Below are 27,230 nucleotides of genomic sequence, written 5' to 3'. Positions count from 1 at the left end.
GTTGGGTACATGAATGATCTTTGATTTTTTCGTTCAGGGATTGATAGAAGATACCCTTGAGAGCAATGTCCGGCCAACCCGCCTCAGCCGCCAAAATACGGAAGTCTATGATGTGATCACTCACCGCACGGTTACTCTGCTTGAGGCTGAGTAACCGCCGGGTAGCTTCTTCCTGTTTGCGTGGCTGGTCGAAAACGAGTCGAAATTCACCAATGAATTGGTCAAAAGGGAGATGAGAGAGTGGATTGGTGGCTAAAAAGGCCTGAGCCCACTCAAGAGCTTTACTGCGGAGTGAATTGACAACTAAGGAGATCTTGCGCTGATCAGAGTGATAATACCGGGGTGCTTGTTGAAAGAGTAGACGGCACTGTAATAGGAAACCGCCGCATGCTTCTACGTCACCGTAGAACGGTTCAGGCTGCGACCGGATGTTTTCCTCCGGGGAAGCGGAAGTGACGATGGTGAGGTCATCGGAAGCAGGGGGTGTAGCAGCGGCGGTGGAACTATAAGCTTGGCCCGTAACTCCGGCCAGAGTGTGCGTGATGTTGTCCAAACGACGGAATAACTCCTGTTGAGCAGTGGACATTTGTGAGAGGGCGTTGGACTGGCGATTGAGCAACATACCTTGTTGGGTGATGGCATGGCGGAGTCCTTCCGGGTCAGCTGAGTCGGGTGAAGGGCTAATTCGTTCTGTCATGGGTAGCAGGCGTAGCGACTCAGGTGCTGGAACCCGGAAGGAGACTCGGCAGGCAGTGAGGTGAGTAATAATGACGTTTGATAAGAAAGTCAGGATATTGTTGAGTTCCAGAATCTTTCCAGGTAGCCCAAGGTGTGGTTGAAGGGTCTTGCTGGCAGCAACCGCGTGATCTGAGATGGAGCCAGAGATCGTCAGGGTGAGACGGCCAGAGATGAACCGTAACCGGGTAAGTTCCACAGGAAGGCGAGGTCCTGGAGTGAATGCAAAGACAAAGCTATTTAGTCGAGAGCATGAGACAGGCAAGGGCTAGAATCAAGGAGAGGCCAGGAGATGCCACCGTAGGAGTACAACGAACTAGCGTCGGGTACAGGTCCGTGGTCTCCTTAAGAGTCTGCCGGCTGATGAGGATGAGGAGGCACAGCTGGAGGCATCAGGTGGAGCTGATGAGGAGGAGGGGTTTGCCGGAGGCACCGTGACAGTCACATTTTACTGCACACCACAATAATCTGTCTTTATTACAAATTTATTAAAAAAAATAAGATTCAACATTTCTACCATACCTTAAAACTTGAAGCAAAGTTTATCATTAATAAATCACAATTATAATAATAATATTATTTATAAATAATACTTATTTATGTATAAATTAATTTAACAAGAAAAATACAGAAATTAATAATTGGATGATTTGGGTACAATCATAAAAATATTTAAATCCTAAATTCTTTGGCTTATTTTCCATTTAATTTACACCACATGGGTTTATTTCTGTTTTAGATCTAAAGCATCATGTTAGCAAAAATGACTATGTTTGTGCTGAATCCAACCCTCCTACTCTGATTTGCTTAAAAAAGGTCACATCACAAAAACCTTAGTCATCACCTTTGCACAGCATTATTGTTTACATTGTTTGATGCAGAAGTCTAATGGAAGATTTCTTAAACGATCCACTGCTAAGGATTTACACATGCAGAATATATTAACAATTCCAAAGCTGTTTGTGTTGATTTACCTTGTCTGCATGTCTGCAGTTATTATATTCAATTAAGCTGGCAATCTAAAACTAAGAATTATTTGGGGAAAAGCTGATTGTGGAGCAATATGAGCAAATTTATGTAACAAACTTAAAGAAATCTGGCTCCGTAAACAAAAATTATGAAGACACATTGTGAAAAAAGCATTTGTCAATTACTGACTCTGCAATTTGTGCCACTTACAAAGATGAGATCTCTGTAATGTTTCTTTATTTATACACTTCAACAGTGAGAGACAGAATGTAAATAAATGTAAATAACATTTTATGATTTTTAAGTATAATAAAAAATGGACCAATGAAAAAGTTCAGCTCATTTGTTTGTAATATAACCCTGGTTTTCAGTGACAGGGGTTAAATATTTCCCGAAGGTCTTTACCAGATTGCTCACATGGCTACTATTTTGGTCCATCCTCCCATGCAGTTCTTCTAAAGAGCTCTGTCGCTGGGTGACACAGACTTTCAACTCCCTCCACAGATTCACTGTTGGATTGAGGTCTGGAGACTGGCTAGACCCGTTTAGAACCTTGAAATGGTTTTAACGTAGTTCCTTCGTTGTCCGGGTGGTCTGTTTGGGATTGTCGTCATGCTGGAAAATCCTGTCACTTTTTTATCGTTATTGCTCTCGCAGATGGAAAGAGGTTTTTAGCCCAAAATCTCTCAATACCGTTGCTTAATTAGCATCTTAAGCAATGTGTTTTTCTGTCAGTTGATGATGCTGATCGCAATGCTAGCAATTTTAGCCACATCAGCATAGCAAGCATAGTTAGCATAATTAGCATTTTAAGTAATGTGTTTTTTTGAGATAGTTGATAATGCTGATCGCAATGCTAGCAATTTTAGCCATATTAGCATAACTAGCACAGTTAGCATAATTAGCATGTGCAGCTTTGACTATCCTTGATCAAAGGTGGGCGGTGAGTTGGGCATGGAAGGCGGGTTGCGTCAGCGGGCCATACAACGTTAAAGTAAAAAAAAAAACGTTTTTTGGTTTTTCATTACAAAAGTTGTATTAATTTTTCAACTGAAAAATTCTTCCTCCTTGTTATTCATCATTTACTTTTCACTGAACTATGTCATTTTTAAATTATTGTTATCACAGACCTTACAGAGGTTATTATAAAACATATACTTGACTTTATTTCTCTCTTTGTTTTTGTTTTGTTCCATAGATTCTGACATTTGAAACCAAGAACCCAGTAGAACTTGCAGAGCGCCTTCGTGCAGTCTGCGGGAATCAGAGCAACGCATATGCCCGTCTGCTGGAGTACCGCCTCAATGCTCTGTGTGGCCTGTGGGGGGCGCAATGGCAGCTGGCTTTGGAGGAGCAGCAGAAACGGGAGGGAACCGGAAGGGCTGACGAGGAGACCTTAGCCTTGCTCAAAAGACAAGGTCTGCTCCAGCAACCCGAACAGGCTCCCTTCACTTCCCGCGTTGGCCTGCTGTTAGTCTTCCCCCTTCTTCAGTCCCAAACTCGCAGCGACCCGGCGCTCTGCGGGGTCACGGCTGAAGTCCTCCTGTCCTGCCTGCGGGATTGCCAGCCTCTCAGCCTCAGCAAAGAACCCTCCGACTGTCTCAATGGGCTGGAGGGACTCCTGTGCTCCTGGCTGGAAGATGGCGCTCAGGAGTCAGGCCAGCCTCACGGGCAGGGACGTTCACAGGCTCTCCACACACAGAGGCAGAGGGAAAATGCTGCTGCTGCTCTAGTGGCTCTTGCATGTGCCAGGTTGACATTCTATTCAAAGTTTCTTAGTTTTTTTTCTCTAGTATGTATTTCTTCTTTTTTACAGAACAAATTCATCCTTCTTAAAAGACCTACGCCGATCATTTTTTTAATCTATTGTAAAAGTTTCCCAGTGGTCTTTTAATCATGATTGTGCGGTTTTTACCCAAAATCCAAAAACCTGTGACGTTTTCTAGGACATAGTTTCTGCAGAGCGGCAAGAGTTCATCAGAAATTCATCTGAATTGTGGGCATGAGAGTTGGGGTGGAGCAACCCCGCCCCCTTTCCCTCCCATGTTGCGGAGCAGAGAGCTTGTGGCCTGCCAAGCGTACCTTTTACGTCATGGATCAGCTCTTTTTCAACCAGCCTTTTTTTCCGTCTGATTCACAACAATTTAAATAAAAGATACTCAGAAACATTTTTAGCTTAATCTTTATGTTTGTTTTTCTATCATTAGAAAAAGGCAACAAGAATGCCAAAAATTCAGTTTTCATCAGAGCGTGTATTTAAAATACTGAAGAACCTTGTTGATCTCATTTACGAGAAATTTACGAGATTTTATCTCGTAGATTTATGAGATAAAACGTCGTTTTACTTTTTTTTTTTTGGTGGCCCTAAAACTCTGTCGTAAGTTAGGTCTCTTTTCACTGTGGTTTTACTTTTTCCACTTGTGGCTTGAAGCAGACGTTCTGGCTCTGTGCACAGAGTTTCGTTTTCATCTGAACTAACAGACTGATTGAAATATTGCTATTTTTCTCACAAACTCTAAAGTTTTTTCCCCTTTAATACAGAGGACTAGCATACATTTGATTATATTGGTGCCTGAACGTTTGTATTTACTAGTGACATCTGACCTTGACTTGTCCGAACCAGAACTGTCTCTGCCTTTTGTTCTGCCTCATTTGAGGGTTAGGGGTTAGAGTGCTCTTTGTTGTAAGGCTCTGTCCTGCTAACAGTGGCAGCTCATTAAAAAACAATGGACTTTACGCCCTGTGATCTCTCATGGTGGTGTTGTCTAGAAAACCTAAACATGAATGGGTTTTTTGTTTTACACTGACATTCTTTCCTTTTCGCTGTCACCCCCCCCCCCCCGCCCTTGTGATAAATGTTCAAATGAACATTCCAGTTTTTTTTAAAACTTTTTGTTTTGTTTTGTTTGCAAAAAGCAAGAATTTCAAATTTTTTCATTGGATTTGTTCAAGTCACAGTTGTCTCTGAAGCCAAATGATTTATTTGGTAAACTTCATTCAAAATTCGTTTATAAAGGTCTAATTTGACAATTAGAATGAATTAAAAGAAATGCCTTTTAATTTTCAAAATGTCACTGCATCAAATGACTCAAAACTAAAATGAAAAAGCAATACTTCAAAATGCTTTTTCATTTGATACTTAAAAACCGCTTATTCTGTTTCATAATTAAAATGAAAATGCAAAGAGGGGATTACATTTGCGTTGTCACATCCACCCTGCGAAAAGTGTCTCATAATTCAATTCCACTAAGCATTTCCAGAGGGGAGGCGGGGCGATGACGTCAGTGCTTTCTCCGTGTGTCCGGCTGCTAAGAGGCACAGACACACCAGGAGCAGTGGAGCTTTGTGTCAGCGGCAGGGGAGAGGGCTTTGTGACGTTTGTGCTCCCCTGATGATTGTACACAGCTTCTCGGGACAACGTAGCAGTATTTCGGCCTTCTGCGGTCCTGCTTCGGACGCACCGCGGTTCGTCGAAACTTTCCCCCGGACCGCCAAAGGCGGAGGTGCTGCTACGCAGACCTGAGAAACGAAACCATTAAATGAATTTGTGTTTCCAGTGATGTCCAGACAAAATAAAGGCTGATGTAATTCCCACATATTTACATCCAAGATAGTACAGTAATAAAAGGACGGATCCATGGCTGTGTTTCTCCAAAAGATGCGTGTTGGTGCAACCAGCAAACGTTTAGCATGGCGAAACCTGCTTCAGCTGTTGATGGGGCTCCAGCTGTCCTCGAACAACAAAATCAGCGCCACATGAACATGACAAAACCTTTTTTTTCAATTACTTTTACTATATTTTTTTGTGAAATTTTCTTTTCTTTTTTGTGTTCTAATAGCTGTCAACACTAGCTGTGGACTTCCTCTGAAGACTCTGAGGAAAACCCCAATGTATGTGTGTGGAACTTATCTAGTAATGCTGGTCTCACCTCCGGGTGTCTCTGGGAGTTCTGCCACCCGCTCCCTGTTTGGAGGTACCAGCAGCCTGTCCTCACTGAAAAGTAAGCTCTCTCAGAGATGCCTGCTCCTTGCTCTGATAAAAGAAAGTAAAACAGAAATCTGAAACTGCTTTTACGTGTTTTGGTTAAAGGAAGCTAAAATGACCTAACAGCTTTGTAAACTGGTTTCCTTTGTGATTAACTGTTGTCTTTTCTTGAGTTTTGGCTTCCAGCCTGGTCTTTCACCTGGCCGACGGTCAGTTCAGCAGCCGTGCAGACCTCATCGATGCTCCTGGCAGTTCTCTGGGCAGAGGAGCCCAGGTGGCAGGACTTGGTGCGCTCAGATTTGTCTTTAATAACAAGAATCCATTAAAAAAAATATGCTATTACAGTTAAATCATGCTTTTTTTTTCTAAATTCATGTTTAAAGGAGCCTGTTATGATGCACTGAACCACTTGATCTGGACCTGCTCCAGTGATTACATTCATCAGTGGTGCAATCCTGGAAACCAAGCGTTTCATCATGTGTGCCATAGGCTCGGTGTTAGCCATCTCATCAAAGAACCCAAAGGTAGACGCAAAGCACTTGTGGAAGGCACTTGTGTGACTCTAGGTGGTGATGGAGTATTTAGACTCTGTTTAATTAAAAGAAAATGTTGTTTTACTGCTAAACCAGAATTACACCACTCATTTATACACACTTGTGTCATTTTTTATCTTCTCAAATGCTTTTTATGGTCTTTAATAGTGCATATCCTCAATTTTTCCTTTTTGGTTTGACTTGGGCTCTGTCTTTAGAAGTATCCCTCTCTATTTTCAGATGCACTTGTATTGATACTCGTCACGCCCAGAAGGCCTCTCGAAAGTGGAGCTTGGTGATGGATGTGGCGTTGGTGCAGTACATCAACAGACTGTGCCGACACCTGGCTATCACGCCAGCCAGACTGCACCCCCATGAAGTGTACCTGGACCCCAGTGATGCTGCTGATCCCCGTGTGGCCTGTCTGCTCAGTAAGTGCCAGCCATCATGACAAAAAGAAAGAAAGATTGTACAACAGAAAAAAGGAAATGACTGAATCCAGCTCTTCTTTTTACGACAGAGTTGGATTTGCAGGAATCCATTCTGAATGTGTCTTTTGTTTTGTAGAGTGTAGAAACTGGAGAAACTGGTTCAGGTTCTTATTGGTTCAGTCCTTTTTAAGTTTTGGTGTTTTGTTTGCATTTGTTTGTTGCAGACGTGCCTGTGGAGAGCTTGCGCCTGCGCTTTGCTTTGCTGCAGTCGCTCAACAACACCCTGGAGAGTTTCTTTCTCCCTCTAGTGGAGCTAAGACAGACACACACATATCAGAACAGCATTGCCGCTCTGCTGTGTGAGGCTAAAGGTGAGAAAAATATCTGCATGTGTGAAAGGATTTCACTCATTCCTGGACTTTATGAAATTCACATCTGCCCTGTTCCCTGAAACCAGGTTTGATCTTCTACGACACTAAAGTCACTGTGATGAACAGAGTATTGAATGCTACGGTGCAGCAAACAGCTGACCATGCAGCTCCAGAAATTACTCTGGACCCTCTTGAGATTGTTGGTGGTATGTGTTCCTCTCACGTCTTCATGTTTGTTCGTTTTTTACTTGAACGTCCATTGAAACAGACTTAAGTTAACGCTTTTGTGATGTATTGTGGTTTTGAACCCGCAGGTGAGATCAGATCATCAGAAAACACCTATTTCTGCCAGGCAGCACGTCAGTTATCTTGCGTGCCGTCATCCCAGCTTTGTGTAAAGCTGGCCAGCGGAGGAGACTCAACCTATGCCTTCAATATTCGCTTCACAGGAGAAGAAGTTCATGGCACAAGTTAGAAGTCCTTATGTCTGTATCCTAGACCGTTCATGGAATCATGTTTTTTTCTTCTAAATCTGTTGCTGATGTGTGTGCACAGGTGGCTCTTTCAGGCACTTCCTGTGGCAGGTGTGTAAGGAGTTGCAGAGCTCTGCGCTCTCCCTGCTGCTCCCCTGTCCCAGTGCTTCAGCCAACCGGAACAAGGTGAAACACGATGTTCTCCTTGGAACCATGTGGTTTTTGTTACTGAGACGTATTGTCTTCTTTGTGGCCTGCTGCTGCAAGGACTTTTTTTTTCTTACCTCTTAGCACATTTTTTCTTCTCTTTGTAATGTCAAAGCATTTTTTTTAAATAAAAGTTGTCACTTGTAGCTGACTGATAACAGTTTCTTGATAAAACTTACCAATATAACCAGCTCATTAAAATATATTTTGTGCTGCTTTTAGGGGAAATCCATCTTGACTCCTTGCCCTATCAGCTATGCAGAGGAACAGCTGTTGCACTTCTTCGGTCAGCTGCTTGGCATCGCCATCCGCGCGGATGTGCCCCTTCCTTTGGACTTGCTGGGTTCCTTCTGGAAGGGCCTGGTGGGCGAGCCTCTCGACCCAGAGCAGGATTTGCAGGAAGCTGATGTTCTCACTTACAACTATGTCAAGAAGTTTGAAAATTTTAGTTTTGAGTCTCAGGATCTAACTGTTCTGGTACCAGTCTGGCACTCATGAACTATTCTGAACATTCTTCTCCTTATTTTCCAGGTGGCAGATGAAAGTGAGCTGGAAGCTCTGTGTGCTGAAATCTCCTCCCAGCACCATTCGGGGGAAAGCCCAGAGTCCCCGAGCAGACCCTGCTGCACGTTTACCTACTACACCATGACAGGTGAAGAGGTGGAGCTTTGTCAGGGAGGGCGGAGCTTCACTGTCAGGTAGACGAATAACAGGATGTTTCCGTTGACCTAATCCTACTACAGAATGCATTTTACGGATACTGGAGGTAATAGATCTCAAGTGTGCGTGTTTATTTTTGCTTGTTAAGCTGGGAGAACAAGGATGTGTATGCACGGGCGGTGAAGAGCCTCCGTCTCAGAGAGCTGCAGAATCTGGAGTGCATGACGGCGGTGCGGGCAGGACTTGGTTCCATCATCCCCCTGCAGCTGCTCACCATGCTCAGCCCGCTGGAGATAGAGCTACGCACCTGCGGCTTGCCTTACATCAACCTGAAGTTCCTCAAGGTGAAGTGTCATTAAATTCCCAAGTCGCTCCCTCCATTTAGTTTCATTTTACAAAAACGTTTAAAAAAAAACTCCTAGTAGCAGAGCAAGTAAGACGGCTATCAAAGAGGCTTTGTTTTGTCATCAAAGTTTGACTTTTTGATCCTTTCATCATCAGGCTCACACCATGTATCAAGTGGGTCTGATGGAGACCGACCAGCACATTGAGTTTTTTTGGACCGCCTTGGAGATGTTCACTCAGGAAGAGCTCTGCAAGTTCATCAAGTTTGCATGCAACCAGGAGCGAATCCCATTCACCTGCCCCTGCAGGGACGGTGGCCCAGACACAGCCCATGTTCCCCCCTACCCCATGAAGATCGCTCCTCCTGATGGGGCAGCAGGTAATTTCTCCAGATCTTTTCTCCTCTTCCAGCTTTCCCACGTTTAGCTCCACATACAAATTTAGCTCCTAACATTTGAAAACTCAGATTTACCAAATGCAGACTGTGGTACAAATAAAAATGATGAAAGGAGTGGAGATGGCAGCTTTAGGCACACACAACAATTTATTCTTTAGTTTTCGATTAACATTTTCTTTTAAAACGCGACTGTAATGAAAAAATGCAGGCGTGGATCATAATTGCTGTCCTTTCAGTGCTGGGCAGCTGTAATAATGAAACTTGGAGATTAGGTATTTAAAAATGTTTCTAACTTTGGCTTTTGTTGGAATAAATGGGGTTTCATTTGTTTGCACTTATTATGAGTGCAGAAAACTGGAACATCCAGCATGGAGGCTGCAAGTTTTCCTCTTTTTTCTCCTTGTTCTGTTTTTAAGGAAGTTATTGCTTTTTGCTTTCTTTGTCTTTGTAGAAACCCCTAAATCCACACAAAAAAAGATTCCCTAAATATCAGTTTTGAAGAGGTTCTTGCTTTTTATGTCCACGCTTGTTTAGTCTAGGTCAGGGGTCACTAAAAGAGCCATTTAGTTCAGTTTTTTGCTGATTAAAGGCAGTGACAGCCACCAAGTCCCACCTTTATGTTTATAAAAATAAACTTTATTTATATCTTTGTAGCCATTAAACTATTCACTTATAAAATGTAGATTTACAATAATTGAATAAAAAGTCTTATCCGCCCAACAACCAGCCCATTCATATAAGTCTTCTGCAGGAGACATTTGTTGTTGGATTGTGTCCTTTGACTCATATGAAGTTATCTACTAAGACATGATGTGCTTCAATAGAAAGATTCTGGCCTTCTCAGTGGTATCTCATGTTTTTGGGTGGGATATTGGGAAGTTTGGTTTCCTAGGGAAAATAAAACTGAGTCTGTAGAGGTCATAGCATTTTTGGCCTGGTTCTCAGGAGGATATATATTTATGCGTTTATAATTTGAACATATTTTATTTTTTATAGTAGCACATACAGGTTCCTTTCAAAAGAAAATAAACCCTCGGTTAAATAAGATCCTCCTGAAAATGCAATAGAGTCAAACAAAGCATTTTCTATCATTATGGCTTTAGTGGGCCTTCATCATTTTTCTCCTTTTTATATTAAACATGAACAACATTGGTGTAAAATCCAATTCAAAAAGACATCAACCCATAGCAATGCAATTATACTCTTTAAAGGGCCTATATTATGCTATTCTTAAGCCTCTTGTAGTAATAAATATCTGTGTATATGATAATATATTAATTTTCCTGAGTTCTTTTCCAACCCGGAAGTAAGACGACTCAACCTCTCTGGCACCGCCTTTCACCCCATGTGGGCACCGCACATTTCATGACCTCAACCTAGAGCCGGCTTCGGCAGTGTGTCTGCGTTTCACTCATGGAAACAAACAACATTGGAACTTTAGCAGAGATCGATGTGCACATCGTGCACATGAAAGGAAAGCAGTTTAGCCGATCTAAAGGATGTTTGTGTGTGTGGAGCGTAGAGGCTCGGCTGGCAGCGCAGACTCTTCCTGGAGGGGGCTGTTCCTCACTGGAATACGTCAACCGTGAGAACCCACTCGTTTTCCTGGATTGGGAGGGCGCTGGTGCTCAGAGCGCAGCTTTTTAGAGGAATAGTCAGAAAAGTGTGAATGGATCAAAATACCACTTTGGGGTTGTTTTTTGTGATTAATGAGCCTTTTAATACACTTAAAAGCTCAAAAAGTTGATTTTGTATGCTATAGGCCCTTTAAGAACTTTGCCTCTAAACAGGATTTAGATGCTTTTCTACAGCAGAAGATAAGAATATGTTGACTTACACATGAACCTGCAGGGTTTCCTCCTGGAGGCCTAAGTGATCTGAACTGACTTCAGGGACTCCGACTGTGTCACACTCCCTGTATCAGCACTGAAAACTACTCATTCATTGTGAAAAAGTGGATGGTGTGACTCTACACCCTTCTTATCATATGTTTTGTGTTATTTGATGAAGTTTGCAGCTGTTTTTGTAAATTCTAATGCACAGAGTGGACAATGTTAGATTTCTGTGTGATCTTGGCTGCTTCTGCAGAAATGGAATCTGAGCTTTCTGTTACGGTTTCAGTCACTTTGTGTTTTGTTCCTTGATTTCCTGTTTTATTTTGTAGTATTTCCTGTTTTGTTGTTGTTTCGACTTTTACCTTGCCCCATCAGTCCTGAGTGTTTCCACCTGTGTCTTGTTGCCTTGTATGTATTTAAGTGCTGTCTTTCCCTTCCTCCTGTGCTGGTCCATATTGTATTCTTCCCCGGTTTTTCGAGCTGAGTGCTTTTGTAGTGTTTCGAGATTCTAGCCTGCCGTATGCAGTGGTTTTGTTTTTGTCTTTAGTTTATGTTATTAAACCCTATTCCCTGCATCCTCCTGCCTCCTCTCCTCTCTGCGCCTGGGTACTTCCCATTCCCCTCGTGACACTTTCAGAATCAATTATATTTTACTGAAGATGAGATTAGTGTGGTCACAAAGAAGTGTAACACCGCATTTTTCTTGGCCCTTAGCTGTTTCAAGCAGTTTCTGTGGTAAACATTTGTGTGTGTGTTGTGTTTTTTTTTCTCATGATTCCTCCCCTCTTCAGGTCAGTCAGACTCGCGCTACATTCGCGTGGAGACCTGCATGTTCATGGTCAAACTGCCCCAGTACACCTCTCTGGATGTGATGCTGGAGAAGCTACGCTATGCCATCCACTACCGCGAGGACCCTCTGAGTGGTTAAGAAGAGCTGATGACCCATCATTCCCGCGTATATCTTACTTTTGACTCCTCCCCTTTAAAACCTCTGGCTCTGCTGCACCAACAAGCCTGAGTTATAAAATATATTGTTTGTTATTTCTCCACAGATTTTTATTGCATCTAAACCAAAATTTGAATTCCATGAATAGAGAATTCAGGGAAGATGATCTAGATCAGCACTGACTTTTCTGCAGAGATTGATGCCAGTTTGCACTGAATGTGAAGACTGAAGTGAAAGCAACTGTCACAGTTTTTTTTCTTTATCCATGCCTTTGCTGCAAGGGTCTTTACTGAGATGGTTATCCTGGCTGTATGTGAGATGAAAAAGCAAAATGATTGTCATCACATAACCTGACATTGGGTAGTGAGGTACAATTTCTTCCAGAAAAAGAGGAAACGTGTGGCTGCGCCTGTTTTTGAGCAGCTCCGAACAAAAAAAAAAAATGCTGTACAGGACAATATGTCGTTTTACAGCCTGTTTGAAAACACATCCTGTTAATGGACAAATAACTTATGCCTAAAACGACATTTTATCAGGGGTGTCAAAGAGAGGGTATTAAAGTCATGTAAAAAAAAAAAATCATTAATTTGTTAGTTTTATTGAATCTTTTCTGTAATATGAGTTGGTGTGGCAGCATAGGAGGGGTTTTCAGGTTCATCAAACCTGTCTGGTGTTTGAAGGGGATTTCATGAGCTGCTCTTACATTTAATTTGTGTGTGTGTGTGCGCGCGTGTGTGCTACTTAATGTGCAACAAGCCTGACTGCCCCCCTCACCAAGAAACATCACAGTGAAGACGTACAATGAGGAGAGGAGGCAGGTTATCCCTACTCCTGCCTTTTCTTTCAGAAACTGTCTTTTTCATGCTATCCATCATTAATTCTGTAGCCTGTAAATAGACTTAAGTTATTTATGATGGCAGTATATTTTTTAAATTTCATCTTGATTTATTATGCTCATTGTTAACAGAAAAACAAAACGACAAAAAAATTGGGTTTTTTTGTGAGTGACATCAGCATTTTACTTGAATTGACAGCTGAATCAACAAAATTCTGCAGAGTGGATTGTAGAATCTGCTTGTGAGTTTTGCTTTTTGGTTCCGATTTTTTTTTCTTTTCTTCTTTTTCAAGGGTGATAAGGCGCTGCTATCATGGATGCTCTCTCTTTGAGTCCCCCTCACCTTCATAGGAGGGGAATGGTATGTTATAAAATGGACATATTCCATACAAAAGAGGTGTTGCGATAAAATATGTGCTGTATATTTACTTGATATTTATTACAGTTATTTATGGTTGCATTAACTTAACTTCTTTTATTGTCTTTCCTCTGCACACCAGAAGCGTAACATATCTAAAATGAATTATACAGATGTAAAAGAAAAAAACTGAAATGGCATTCAAGATTTGTGTCATAATAAAGAAATGTCTTCATGTACAAACATGGTTTGGATGATCATGTCTCCTCCTCTTTCTGTGTTTTCCCTCCTAAAACGTGGATCCGTTTTTTTTCCTGTTCTTGGAAACCACTCTCTTGGCTCCTTGGTTGCCAAGTTCATGCATCATTATGAGCGCTCTTTGTGCGTTTTTACGTAATACCCTGCTTTGATTACGTCACCGCTGACGGTAAACCAGAGAGCCACACCCCTGATGGTAAACCAGAGAGCAGCTGGTGCTGGGACAGACGGGTTCTGGCTAAATCCATTGTGCTCTTCCATTACTTCAGTTCCTTTATGTACACTAGTCAGTGGAAAGCAATGTGCAGTGGACAGGCATAAATACCAGCTCATGAGGTAAACAAAAGAGACTTGTTTTTAATGAATGATGCCATACAAGCTTTATTGTTGATGCCCCGTTATCCCAGTTCTGTAGAGAGTGAGTCAAAGATTCAAAAACAGAACCTGAAGCATCAGTAGATGGTCTCTCTCCAGCAGGTTGACTCGTCAGTTTTGGAAGAACCAGCTTAGAACCTGCAAAAATCCTCTGTGTCTGACATCAGACTCTTTGCTCAGTTAAAACGATTCCCTCCTTCTATCAATTAGAAACAGGATGAGTAGTGCTGGGAAATGATGTGGGCCATCTTAATACCTTAACACACAAATCTAACAAGATTCTGGTCACAGTGGTAATTTGAGTAACTTGGAACACACAACGATACATGTTGATGGTTAAACACTTTCAAATTAGGATTAAAAGACACCTCTGCTCAATTATTTTGCTATGCAATAGTGCTGAATCAAAGGCTTTAAGCTATTTCTCTTCTCTGGATTATGATTGTGTCATTTTAAAATAAGAGCCCTGTTTTAGAGTTTGTTTTGAATCATTTCAAAAAGGAAATTAATTTGTTAAGCTTCTCGGGGTTTTTTTCTGGCTTTGTGCAAAGATATAGGTCTAACCTGATAAATATACAGCTGACCTAAAAGGACTTTATTCACACTGTGTAATGTGTCTTCATTATAAGCATATAGGCAGACAAAACAAAGAGGCCATAATTAAAGGAAGACAACTATAATTTATTGATATTTTTAAATGCAGAAAATATGAAAACTGGAAATCACTGATATAGCATTTTTACTAAGCTGGCTGATTAAGATCAAAAACAAAATACAAAATCAACTGGTTTAATTTGACATTTCTCAGATTCATACCAACTTAATTTACCATCACTCTTCTTTTTCCACATTATTTTTTAAATAAAACATTTTTCTAGCAGTGTTCATCGGTGTCAGTGCATATACTGAGTTGGGTTCAGAATAATCTCCGGAGCACATCAATAGAGAGAGGAAAAAAGGGTCGGAAAGATCCAGTTACATCATTCCAAGTTTTTTCTTCAGCTTGCTCAACACTTCCATGCTGATGTTGTTGCCGCCGCACACCACAACCACCACTGGACCCAGCTCCTCCGCCAGCTTGCCCTCGCTCTGCAGCTTTCTGATGATGTGGCTGTACACGGCTGACAGGGCAGCACCGCAGGCCGGCTCCACCAGGATCTTCTCATCATCTGCAGAAAAAAGTTCACTTGCAGAGATCAGATGTGACATTTCAGTTTTTTTACTGATCTAAAGCTGTACCTACTTACCTACAAAGTGATCTACGGCTCTCACAGCCTCTTGGTCTGAGACGACCTCAGAGAAGACTGTGTGCTCGCCCACCAGTTTCATAGTCTGTGCAGACACCCTGAAAATACCCAGCGTGGTGGCAACACTGCAGAGCAGAGCAGAGGTCATCCCCACGTGAACAAGTGCAGGTTTTCTTAAGGTTGTGTTCAGTACCTTGTAATCGCAGGTAAGGTCACAGGTTTCCCAGCCTTCATGGCAGCATTGAGGGAGTGTGCTCCATATGTTTCTACGGCTACAATGGGGACATCAGCCCAGTTGACGCGACGCAGCCCCTCCACCACTCCATTCAGCAGACCTCCGCCTCCCACTGACACGACGATTGCCCCAGGCTTCTCCTCGAGGTCAACCGCCAATTCCATCACCAGAGACGAGTGGCCTTCCCTGGGCAAAAACCAATCCAAATTCACTCCATAGGGTTGTCGTGCTACATCAGGAGTTTTCCCAGGATCATTTTCACAGCAGGGAATGCATGTATTTATGTCTGACACTTTGTCACCTCCGTTACCTCGCTGATAACTTATCTGCCATCTCACCTCTACAATAGTCTATATATAGATCCAAACTGGATAACAAAAGAAGTTACAACCGATAGTAGCTGATTAGGCTTCTCTGAGGACTTGTGCTCATTTATGTCAGCAGATGGTCTTACCAGATGAGAGGGTCATCAAAGGGGGAGATGAAGATCCAACCTGGGTTGTTTGCTACAAGTTGCATTCCAAAGTCAATACTTTCATTCATATCCTAAAAAGAAAAGTTTTCAATTGATCAAAATTTAAGATTTGATTTTTTTCCTTGATTAGAGGGGAAGGTAATATCTTTTTCTGTTTACCGTAAATGTTACCAATTTTCTAATAAAAGGAGTTATTAACCTTTCCACTAATAATAACCGTTGCTCCTTCGTCCTTCAGCCTCTCCACAGTTGAGTCTGGTGTGACACTTGGAACTACTATGGTAGCAGGGACCCCAAGTTGGCGTGCCGAGTAAGCAGCTGCCATACCTGCATTTCCTCCTGTTGATGCCCATGTTCTGAAGTTACACATATGCACAACCCAGCACGGCCAAGCAACCGTGTTAATTGTTTTTATTTTTTCAACATATTACCCGAAGAGCAGACAAATCGCTCACATCCTCGCTCCGCCCACTACAAGGACAGCCAAGAGAAACAGTCAGCACAGGTCCCAACCAGCATGATCTTTCAAAAACGGAGCTCCACTCACAGTTTTGCAAAAGTGACCAATGCCTCTGATCTTGAAGGATCCTGTTGGCTGAGAGGACTCCAGCTTGATATACACAGAGGTCCCAGCCAGCTTGGTCAGAGCGAGGCTCTGCCTCACTGGAGTGGCCACGTGAAGAGGCTTTTGGGTCTTCATCTCACTGATGGAACACAAACATTGAATTACAAATATTCGAACAAAGCTCCAGAGGAAATTATTTTAACTTGATGAGGTTCTTCTTGATGCTCATCCCAACATCTGTCCATAGATATTCAAGTTCAGCTTACCTGGAACAGGTGCAGCAAGAAGAATCTGGTAGATTTTGATGCTTGTGATGCCCCTTAACTGATGTGAAATCCCTTTATACCTGCTTTGTTGTGGGCTTGGCACAGGAAGCACATCTCCAGACCAATCAGCTTCAGGCTTTCTGTCAGCTGACCCCGCCCACTGAGTGTTTAGATGGGGGTCCGAAGATCATTCCCTTTTGTCTTTTATTCCATTTCATCAGACTTTAAACTATGGATACTCCATCTAGTCTAAACTTGTGCTTTAACTATGTGCTGTAAACAAAAATGAGGACTACAAACACTGACTCAGCACATTTAGGAGACATTTCATGAAATCAGTTCATACATACAAGCCCAACTTTGACTTTTTTTTAAATCTTTTTGTTCATTTTCATTATCTATTTCTCCACAGATGGTTTCGTGTCAAAACAGCTAGATGATCTGATTTTGTTGTCATGTCATGTTATTTATTTATAAAAAGTGTTTTTGATTGGTCAGTTATAGTTTTTTTCAGTTGAAGTAAAGATTACTTCCTGTAGAGAAGTCACATGATTCGTTAACCACAAAAAGGCTCTATTGATTCCCCTAGAACTCTAAAGACTGTTATTTTTTTAACAGCATTTAAATAAATAAATAAAAGCTTTGTGAGCCACCTTCTCTTTAATCTGTTTGTCTTAAGCTACACAACCTAAATTTGCTGTTTTCAAACATTCCTTTGTGGCTTCTCTGTCTATGATTAAAAAAAAAAAAAACACGTTGTCACTGTCATGGCTAGTAGGCGTAGCGACTCAGGTACTGGAACCCGGAAGGAGACTCGGCAGGCAGTGAGGTGAGTAATAATGACGTTTCATAAGATAGTCAGGATATTGTTGAGTTCCAGAATCTTTCCAGGTAGCCCAAGGTGTGGTTGAAGGGTCTTGCTGGCAGCAACCGCGTGATCCGAGATGGAGCCAGAGATCGTCAGGGTGAGACGGCGAGAGATGAACCGTAACCGGGTAAGTTCCACAGGAAGGCGAGGTCCTGGAGTGAATGCAAAGACAAAGCTATCAGTTGAGAGCATGAGACAGGCAAGGGCTAGAATCAAGGAGAGGCCAGGAGATGCACCGTAGGAGTACAACGAACTAGCGTCGGTTACAGGTCCGTGGTCTCCTTAAGAGTCTGCCGGCTGATGAGGATGAGGAGGCGCAGCTGGAGGCATCAGGTGGTGGAGCTGATGAGGAGGAGTGATTTGCCGGGGGCACCGTGACAGTACCCCCCCCCCCCCCACCCACGACAGCCTCCAGGGGGAAGTCGTTGATGAGAGAGGGGTCCAATATGAGGGAGCGAGATACCCACGACCGTTCCTCTGGGCCGTAGCCCTCCCAATCCACCAGATATAGAAAACCGCGACCCCGGCGCCGTACGTCCAGAATTCGGCTAGCAGTAAAGGCCGGGGCGCCATCGATGAGCCGGGCGGGTGGTGGGGAAGCAGACGGCGGGCAAAGGGAGCTTTGGCGGAAGGGCTTGATTTGGGACACATGGAACGAAGGATGGATCTTGAGGGCAGCAGGTAACTTGAGGCTGACACAGTTGGGGTTGACGATACGGTCGATGGTAAAGGGCCCAATGTAGCGGGGAGCCAACTTACAGGACGTAGCTTGGAGAGGAATGTTCTTAGATGAGAGCCACACCTGTTGCCCTGGCTGGTAAGAGGGACTCACCACCCTGTGGCGATTCGCGACCTGGCAGTTGCTCTCCTTAGTACGAAGGAGAGCAGCCCGAGCCTGGCGCCAAACATCCTGGCAGCGCTGGAGATGGAGCTGTACGGAGGGCACTGCCAGATCGAGCTCCTGGGTGGGAAACAAGGGTGGTGAATAGCCCAATGATGCCTCAAAAGGTGTCATACCCGTAGCTGCTGAAGGATGGTTGTTGTGAGCGTATTCCACCCATACGAGGAAATCCGACCAGTCCCCCTGGTTCTGGGCCACCAGACAGCGTAGGGAAGCCTCAAGCTCCTGATTGGCCCTTTCGCCCTGACCGATAGATTGGGGATGATACCCCGACGAGAGGCTGATGGAGGCTCCGAGGGCGGAGCAAAAAGCCTTCCAGACTTGGGATGTGAATTGTGGACCTCGGTCAGAAACAATGTCGGATGGTATGCCATGATGACGAAAAACATGATTAATCAGGATATTGGCTGTTTCGGTGGCTGTGGGCAGTTGAGAGAGAGGGATGAAATGAGCAGCTTTAGAAAAACGGTCAATGATGGTGAAAACAACCGTAAAACCCTGAGAAGGAGGCAGTCCAGTGACGAAATCAACGGCGATGTGGGACCAGGGTCGACTAGGTGTAGATGGAGGATGGAGATGACCAGCAGGAGGTGAGTTGGATGACTTGGCCCTGGCACAGGTGGTACAGGCAGCGACGTATTCGCGTACGTCGTCCTCCATGGAAGGCCAGTAGAATCGACGCTTTCAAAGCAGGAGGGTGCCGCGAACGCAACTGTGGCACCCGATTTTAGACGAGTGGCCCCAGGTGATGACGTCCGATCTGAGTCTATCGGGAACAAACAGGGTACCAGGTGGACAGTCAATAGTATCAGGTTTCTCACCTTGGGCCTGTTGTACTCTCGCTTCAATGTCCCACGTGAGGTTGCCCACAAATAGAGAGTCCGGAATGATGGGTGGTGTAGCAAATCCGTCAGTGGTGCTGTATTTCCAAGACAGGGCATCAGGTTTTCCGTTCTTGCTGCCTGGACGATAGGTGATGGTAAAACAAAATCTGTCGAAAAACAGACACCAACGGGCCTGTCTGGAGTTGAGTCTCTTGGCTGAACGTAGGTAGGCCAGGTTTTTATGGTCAGTCCACACAATAAACGGTTGTTCTGCCCCCTCCAACCAATGTCTCAATTCCCCTAGTGCAAGCTTGATGGCCAGTAGTTCTCTATTGCCGACGTCGTAATTACGTTCTGCAGGGCTGAGTTTTCTTGAAAAGAAGGCACAGGGTTTAGGTTTGCCAGATGGTGATTCACGCTGGGATAATACGGCTCCTACCCCAGAGTTTGAGGCATCAACTTCAACAATAAATTGTTTGTGAATATCGGGTTGTATGAGAATGGGAGCTGAAGTAAACAGTTTTTTAAGGTTTTGGAAAGCCGAGTCGGCGGCTGGGTTCCAAACATAGGGGACCTTGACAGAAGTAAGTTGGGTGAGTGGGGCTGCGATACTACTGTAATTCCTTATGAATCTCCTATAGAAGTTGGCGAAACCCAAAAACTGTTATAGCTTTTTGCGAGATTGGGGAATTTCCCATTCAGAAACGGCTTGAAGTTTTGAAGGGTCTGGTTTGATCTGGCCAGCCTCGAGAATGTAACCCAAAAAAGCTACAGAATCAGCATGGAATTCACATTTCTCGGCTTTAACAAAAAGCTTGTTTTCCAATAAACGCTCGAGGACAAGCCGGAAGTGGTGACGATGTTCAGCAGGGTTGTTGGAGTAAATGAGAATATCATCCAGGTAGATGAAAACGAAACGGTTCAGAAAATCCCGCAGGACGTTGTTAACAAGACGCTGAAAAATGGCAGGGGCGTTAGTGAGGCCAAAGGGCATGACTAGGTATTCATAATGTCCGAGAGGGGTATTAAAGGCGGTCTTCCACTCGTCCCCCTTTCAAACCCTGACGAGATGCTATGCGTTGCGAAGGTCTAATTTTGAGAAAATATTGGCTCCCTGGACGGAATCAAAGACGGAGTTCATAAGGGGAAGGGAGTATTTATCCTTTACAGTTATCTGGTTTAGCTCACGGTAGTCAATACAGGGTCTGAGGGTCTTATTTTTTTTTCTCAACGAAGAAAAACCCCGCTCCAACAGGTGATGAAGATGGGCGGATGTGACCGAGAGAGAGAGCTTCCTGAATGTAACTCTCCATGGAGAGTTTCTCAGGTCCAGATAGATTAAATAACTTCCCTTTTGGAAGGGGGGCTCCACTGAGGAGTTCGATGCTGCAGTCATAAGGCCTATGAGGTGGTAGAGCACAGGCCTTTGACTTACTGAACACAGCTTTGAGATCAAGATAACGAGACAGAACTTTAGACAAATCAACATCCTCCTGTTCTGGGAATTTGACAGTGACCGAGGAGGGAAGAGCAGAATGTAAACAATTAGCCATGCAAAAAGTACTCCAGTTAACAACCCGAGACTTAGACCAGTCTATTTGGGAGTTATGTTGACGCAACCAGGAAAAACCTAAGATAACCGGGGTTTGAGGAGAGTTGGTGACAAAGAACTGATGGTACTCGCGGTGATTACCAGACGAAATAAGCTGGATAGGTTCCGTACGTTGAGTGATCTTAGAAAGTAATTTACCCCCCAAACTGGCGGCCTTAACAGGAGTGACTATGGTTTCAACCCGTAATTTGACTAACGAGATTAGAATCTATAAGGCTGTGTTCAGCTCCAAAATCAATTAGGGCGTTACATTCATGAACTTGGTTAAGACATGAAAACTTGACAGGCATGAACAGGAAAGGCTCAGTGGTCTTTTCCGACAGGTCCCCTCGCGACCTGTCACCTAGCGAGGGGTTCGGGAGTTTAAACGAACGGGACAGTGTGAGACAGTGTGGCTGGCATCTCCGCAATAAAAACATAAACCTTCGTTGCGGCGTTTAAGCCTTTCTTCGGGGGAGATTTTCGAATGTCCTATCTGCATGGGTTCGTCAGCGAAGGTGATAGGGGTGTCGGCGCCAGCGGCCGTAGGTCGGTGAACCAGAAAGGGACGATGAGGAACATCAGAAGGGGGTTGACTTGGAGTTAAACTCCGTTCTGCCTGACGCTCACGGAGCCGTATGTCAGAGCGGAGCGCGGCGGTCACAAGCTCTTCAAAATTATCAGCTTCGGGTTGGGTACATGAATGATCTTTGATTTTTTCGTTCAGGGATTGATAGAAGATACCCTTGAGAGCAATGTCCGGCCAACCCGCCTCAGCCGCCAAAATACGGAAGTCTATGATGTGATCACTCACCGCACGGTTACTCTGCTTGAGGCTGAGTAACCGCCGGGTAGCTTCTTCCTGTTTGCGTGGCTGGTCGAAAACGAGTCGAAATTCACCAATGAATTGGTCAAAAGGGAGATGAGAGAGTGGATTGGTGGCTAAAAAGGCCTGAGCCCACTCAAGAGCTTTACTGCGGAGTGAATTGACAACTAAGGAGATCTTGCGCTGATCAGAGTGATAATACCGGGGTGCTTGTTGAAAGAGTAGACGGCACTGTAATAGGAAACCGCCGCATGCTTCTACGTCACCGTAGAACGGTTCAGGCTGCGACCGGATGTTTTCCTCCGGGGAAGCGGAAGTGACGATGGTGAGGTCATCGGAAGCAGGGGGTGTAGCAGCGGCGGTGGAACTATAAGCTTGGCCCGTAACTCCGGCCAGAGTGTGCGTGATGTTGTCCAAACGACGGAATAACTCCTGTTGAGCAATGGACATTTGTGAGAGGGCGTTGGACTGACGATTGAGCAACATACCTTGTTGGGTGATGGCATGGCGGAGTCCTTCCGGGTCAGCTGAGTCGGGTGAAGGGCTAATTCGTTCTGTCATGGGTAGCAGGCGTAGCGACTCAGGTGCTGGAACCCGGAAGGAGACTCGGCAGGCAGTGAGGTGAGTAATAATGACGTTTGATAAGAAAGTCAGGATATTGTTGAGTTCCAGAATCTTTCCAGGTAGCCCAAGGTGTGGTTGAAGGGTCTTGCTGGCAGCAACCGCGTGATCTGAGATGGAGCCAGAGATCGTCAGGGTGAGACGGCCAGAGATGAACCGTAACCGGGTAAGTTCCACAGGAAGGCGAGGTCCTGGAGTGAATGCAAAGACAAAGCTATTAGTCGAGAGCATGAGACAGGCAAGGGCTAGAATCAAGGAGAGGCCAGGAGATGCACCGTAGGAGTACAACGAACTAGCGTCGGTTACAGGTCCGTGGTCTCCTTAAAAGTCTGCCGGCTGATGAGGATGAGGAGGCGCAGCTGGAGGCATCAGGTGGAGCTGATGAGGAGGAGGGGTTTGCCGGAGGCACCGTGACAGTCACATTTTACTGCACACCACAATAATCTGTCTTTATTACAAATTTATTAAAAAAAATAAGATTCAACATTTCTACATACCTTAAAACTTGAAGCAAAGTTTATCATTAATAAATCACAATTATAATAATAATATTATTATAAATAATACTTATTTATGTATAAATTAATTTAACAAGAAAAATACAGAAATTAATAATTGGATGATTTGGGTACAATCATAAAATATTTAAATCCTAAATTCTTTGGCTTATTTTCCATTTAATTTACACCACATGGGTTTATTTCTGTTTTAGATCTAAAGCATCATGTTAGCAAAAATGACTATGTTTGTGCTGAATCCAACCCTCCTACTCTGATTTGCTTAAAAAAGGTCACATCACAAAAACCTTAGTCATCACCTTTGCACAGCATTATTGTTTACATTGTTTGATGCAGAAGTCTAATGGAAGATTTCTTAAACGATCCACTGCTAAGGATTTACACATGCAGAATATATTAACAATTCCAAAGCTGTTTGTGTTGATTTACCTTGTCTGCATGTCTGCAGTTATTATATTCAATTAAGCTGGCAATCTAAAACTAAGAATTATTTGGGGAAAAGCTGATTGTGGAGCAATATGAGCAAATTTATGTAACAAACTTAAAGAAATCTGGCTCCGTAAACAAAAATTATGAAGACACATTGTGAAAAAAGCATTTGTCAATTACTGACTCTGCAATTTGTGCCACTTACAAAGATGAGATCTCTGTAATGTTTCTTTATTTATACACTTCAACAGTGAGAGACAGAATGTAAATAAATGTAAATAACATTTTATGATTTTTAAGTATAATAAAAAATGGACAATGAAAAAGTTCAGCTCATTTGTTTGTAATATAACCCTGGTTTTCAGTGACAGGGGTTAAATATTTCCTGAAGGTCTTTACCAGATTGCTCACATGGCTACTATTTTGGTCCATCCTCCCATGCAGTTCTTCTAAAGAGCTCTGTCGCTGGGTGACACAGACTTTCAACTCCCTCCACAGATTCACTGTTGGATTGAGGTCTGGAGACTGGCTAGACCCGTTTAGAACCTTGAAATGGTTTTAACGTAGTTCCTTCGTTGTCCGGGTGGTCTGTTTGGGATTGTCGTCATGCTGGAAAATCCTGTCACTTTTTTATCGTTATTGCTCTCGCAGATGGAAAGAGGTTTTTAGCCCAAAATCTCTCAATACCGTTGCTTAATTAGCATCTTAAGCAATGTGTTTTTCTGTCAGTTGATGATGCTGATCGCAATGCTAGCAATTTTAGCCATATTAGCATAACTAGCATAGTTAGCATAATTAGCATTTTAAGAAATGTGTTTTTTTTGAGACAGTTGATAATGCTGATCGCAATGCTAGCAATTTTAGCCATATTAGCATAACTAGCACAGTTAGCATAATTAGCATGTGCAGCTTTGACTATCCTTGATCAAAGGTGGGCGGTGAGTTGGGCATGGAAGGCGGGTTGCGTCAGCGGGCCATACAATGTTAAAGTAAAAAAAAAAACGTTTTTTGGTTTTTCATTACAAAAGTTGTATTAATTTTTCAACTGAAAAATTCTTCCTCCTTGTTATTCATCATTTACTTTTCACTGAACTATGTCATTTTTAAATTATTGTTATCACAGACCTTACAGAGGTTATTATAAAACATATACTTGACTTTATTTCTCTCTTTGTTTTTGTTTTGTTCCATAGATTCTGACATTTGAAACCAAGAACCCAGTAGAACTTGCAGAGCGCCTTCGTGCAGTCTGCGGGAATCAGAGCAACGCATATGCCCGTCTGCTGGAGTACCGCCTCAATGCTCTGTGTGGCCTGTGGGGGGCGCAATGGCAGCTGGCTTTGGAGGAGCAGCAGAAACGGGAGGGAACCGGAAGGGCTGACGAGGAGACCTTAGCCTTGCTCAAAAGACAAGGTCTGCTCCAGCAACCCGAACAGGCTCCCTTCACTTCCCGCGTTGGCCTGCTGTTAGTCTTCCCCCTTCTTCAGTCCCAAACTCGCAGCGACCCGGCGCTCTGCGGGGTCACGGCTGAAGTCCTCCTGTCCTGCCTGCGGGATTGCCAGCCTCTCAGCCTCAGCAAAGAACCCTCCGACTGTCTCAATGGGCTGGAGGGACTCCTGTGCTCCTGGCTGGAAGATGGCGCTCAGGAGTCAGGCCAGCCTCACGGGCAGGGACGTTCACAGGCTCTCCACACACAGAGGCAGAGGGAAAATGCTGCTGCTGCTCTAGTGGCTCTTGCATGTGCCAGGTTGACATTCTATTCAAAGTTTCTTAGTTTTTTTTCTCTAGTATGTATTTCTTCTTTTTTACAGAACAAATTCATCCTTCTTAAAAGACCTACGCCGATCATTTTTTTAATCTATTGTAAAAGTTTCCCAGTGGTCTTTTAATCATGATTGTGCGGTTTTTACCCAAAATCCAAAAACCTGTGACGTTTTCTAGGACATAGTTTCTGCAGAGCGGCAAGAGTTCATCAGAAATTCATCTGAATTGTGGGCATGAGAGTTGGGGTGGAGCAACCCCGCCCCCCTTTCCCTCCCATGTTGCGGAGCAGAGAGCTTGTGGCCTGCCAAGCGTACCTTTTACGTCATGGATCAGCTCTTTTTCAACCAGCCTTTTTTTCCGTCTGATTCACAACAATTTAAATAAAAGATACTCAGAAACATTTTTAGCTTAATCTTTATGTTTGTTTTTCTATCATTAGAAAAAGGCAACAAGAATGCCAAAAATTCAGTTTTCATCAGAGCGTGTATTTAAAATACTGAAGAACCTTGTTGATCTCATTTACGAGAAATTTACGAGATTTTATCTCGTAGATTTATGAGATAAAACGTCGTTTTACTTTTTTTTTTTTGGTGGCCCTAAAACTCTGTCGTAAGTTAGGTCTCTTTTCACTGTGGTTTTACTTTTTCCACTTGTGGCTTGAAGCAGACGTTCTGGCTCTGTGCACAGAGTTTCGTTTTCATCTGAACTAACAGACTGATTGAAATATTGCTATTTTTCTCACAAACTCTAAAGTTTTTTCCCCTTTAATACAGAGGACTAGCATACATTTGATTATATTGGTGCCTGAACGTTTGTATTTACTAGTGACATCTGACCTTGACTTTTCCGAACCAGAACTGTCTCTGCCTTTTGTTCTGCCTCATTTGAGGGTTAGGGGTTAGAGTGCTCTTTGTTGTAAGGCTCTGTCCTGCTAACAGTGGCAGCTCATTAAAAAACAATGGACTTTACGCCCTGTGATCTCTCATGGTGGTGTTGTCTAGAAAACCTAAACATGAATGGGTTTTTTGTTTTACACTGACATTCTTTCCTTTTCGCTGTCACCCCCCCCCCCCCGCCCTTGTGATAAATGTTCAAATGAACATTCCAGTTTTTTTTTAAACTTTTTGTTTTGTTTTGTTTGCAAAAAGCAAGAATTTCAAATTTTTTCATTGGATTTGTTCAAGTCACAGTTGTCTCTGAAGCCAAATGATTTATTTGGTAAACTTCATTCAAAATTCGTTTATAAAGGTCTAATTTGACAATTAGAATGAATTAACAGAAATGCCTTTTAATTTTCAAAATGTCACTGCATCAAATGACTCAAAACTAAAATGAAAAAGCAATACTTCAAAATGCTTTTTCATTTGATACTTAAAAACCGCTTATTCTGTTTCATAATTAAAATGAAAATGCAAAGAGGGGATTACATTTGCGTTGTCACATCCACCCTGCGAAAAGTGTCTCATAATTCAATTCCACTAAGCATTTCCAGAGGGGAGGCGGGGCGATGACGTCAGTGCTTTCTCCGTGTGTCCGGCTGCTAAGAGGCACAGACACACCAGGAGCAGTGGAGCTTTGTGTCAGCGGCAGGGGAGAGGGCTTTGTGACGTTTGTGCTCCCCTGATGATTGTACACAGCTTCTCGGGACAACGTAGCAGTATTTCGGCCTTCTGCGGTCCTGCTTCGGACGCACCGCGGTTCGTCGAAACTTTCCCCCGGACCGCCAAAGGCGGAGGTGCTGCTACGCAGACCTGAGAAACGAAACCATTAAATGAATTTGTGTTTCCAGTGATGTCCAGACAAAATAAAGGCTGATGTAATTCCCACATATTTACATCCAAGATAGTACAGTAATAAAAGGACGGATCCATGGCTGTGTTTCTCCAAAAGATGCGTGTTGGTGCAACCAGCAAACGTTTAGCATGGCGAAACCTGCTTCAGCTGTTGTTGGGGCTCCAGCTGTCCTCGAACAACAAAATCAGCGCCACATGAACATGACAAAACCTTTTTTTTCAATTACTTTTACTATATTTTTTTGTGAAATTTTCTTTTCTTTTTTGTGTTCTAATAGCTGTCAACACTAGCTGTGGACTTCCTCTGAAGACTCTGAGGAAAACCCCAATGTATGTGTGTGGAACTTATCTAGTAATGCTGGTCCCACCTCCGGGTGTCTCTGGGAGTTCTGCCACCCGCTCCCTGTTTGGAGGTACCAGCAGCCTGTCCTCACTGAAAAGTAAGCTCACTCAGAGATGCCTGCTCCTTGCTCTGATAAAAGAAAGTAAAACAGAAATCTGAAACTGCTTTTACGTGTTTTGGTTAAAGGAAGCTAAAATGACCTAACAGCTTTGTAAACTGGTTTCCTTTGTGATTAACTGTTGTCTTTTCTT

General features: G+C 43.4%; 3 protein-coding genes across 3 annotated transcripts; 2 read left to right on the top strand and 1 right to left on the bottom strand.

Annotated features, from left to right (window-relative positions):
- The first annotated feature begins 5,543 nt into the window (after window positions 1–5,543).
- On the top strand, window positions 5,544–11,869 carry LOC111947895 (probable E3 ubiquitin-protein ligase HECTD4). The gene is made up of 13 exons (XM_023958484.1): window positions 5,544–5,705; window positions 5,863–5,976; window positions 6,073–6,213; window positions 6,463–6,653; window positions 6,878–7,024; window positions 7,111–7,230; window positions 7,339–7,494; window positions 7,580–7,683; window positions 7,927–8,148; window positions 8,236–8,402; window positions 8,513–8,708; window positions 8,866–9,088; window positions 11,733–11,869. The coding sequence occupies exons 4-13, from the start codon at window positions 6,521–6,523 to the stop codon at window positions 11,867–11,869; spliced, it is 1,605 nt and encodes a 534-aa protein (XP_023814252.1). The 5' UTR covers window positions 5,544–5,705; window positions 5,863–5,976; window positions 6,073–6,213; window positions 6,463–6,520.
- Window positions 11,870–14,373: 2,504 nt separating this feature from the next.
- Window positions 14,374–16,589, bottom strand: LOC101173474 (L-serine dehydratase/L-threonine deaminase-like). The gene is made up of 8 exons (XM_004072499.4): window positions 16,502–16,589; window positions 16,218–16,374; window positions 16,102–16,141; window positions 15,870–16,009; window positions 15,650–15,741; window positions 15,154–15,381; window positions 14,961–15,085; window positions 14,374–14,882 (listed from the first exon to the last, which is right to left on the bottom strand). Exons 2-8 carry the CDS (start codon window positions 16,368–16,370, stop codon window positions 14,689–14,691), a joined length of 972 nt encoding a protein of 323 aa, XP_004072547.2. The 5' UTR covers window positions 16,371–16,374; window positions 16,502–16,589; the 3' UTR covers window positions 14,374–14,688.
- A 579-nt stretch (window positions 16,590–17,168) lies between these two features.
- On the top strand, window positions 17,169–24,974 carry LOC111947945. Its single transcript, XM_023958944.1, has 2 exons — window positions 17,169–17,496; window positions 24,273–24,974. Exons 1-2 carry the CDS (start codon window positions 17,446–17,448, stop codon window positions 24,966–24,968), a joined length of 747 nt encoding a protein of 248 aa, XP_023814712.1. The 5' UTR covers window positions 17,169–17,445; the 3' UTR covers window positions 24,969–24,974.
- Window positions 24,975–27,230: the final 2,256 nt, after the last annotated feature.

This window comes from Oryzias latipes, chromosome 9 (genome assembly GCF_002234675.1).
Source record: "Oryzias latipes chromosome 9, ASM223467v1".
Classification (NCBI taxonomy): Eukaryota; Metazoa; Chordata; class Actinopteri; order Beloniformes; family Adrianichthyidae; genus Oryzias; species Oryzias latipes.
The sequence above is the reverse complement of the archived record's forward strand: the minus strand, read 5'-3'. Positions and strand labels throughout refer to the sequence as shown.

Coding starts and splice junctions, on each gene's coding strand:
- LOC111947895 (XM_023958484.1), top strand. CDS start 6,521: ATGGATGTGGCGTTGGTGCAGTACATCAACAGACTGTGCCGACACCTG. Junction 7,025..7,110: donor TCTGCTGTGTGAGGCTAAAG/GTGAGAAAAATA, acceptor CCCTGAAACCAG/GTTTGATCTTCTACGACACT. Junction 8,403..8,512: donor GGGCGGAGCTTCACTGTCAG/GTAGACGAATAA, acceptor TTGCTTGTTAAG/CTGGGAGAACAAGGATGTGT.
- LOC101173474 (XM_004072499.4), bottom strand. CDS start 16,370: ATGAAGACCCAAAAGCCTCTTCACGTGGCCACTCCAGTGAGGCAGAGC. Junction 16,010..16,101: donor GCGATTTGTCTGCTCTTCGG/GTAATATGTTGA, acceptor GGGCATCAACAG/GAGGAAATGCAGGTATGGCA. Junction 15,742..15,869: donor CGGTTATTATTAGTGGAAAG/GTTAATAACTCC, acceptor TTTTCTTTTTAG/GATATGAATGAAAGTATTGA.
- LOC111947945 (XM_023958944.1), top strand. CDS start 17,446: ATGGAGCCAGAGATCGTCAGGGTGAGACGGCGAGAGATGAACCGTAAC. Junction 17,497..24,272: donor GAGAGATGAACCGTAACCGG/GTAAGTTCCACA, acceptor TTTGTTCCATAG/ATTCTGACATTTGAAACCAA.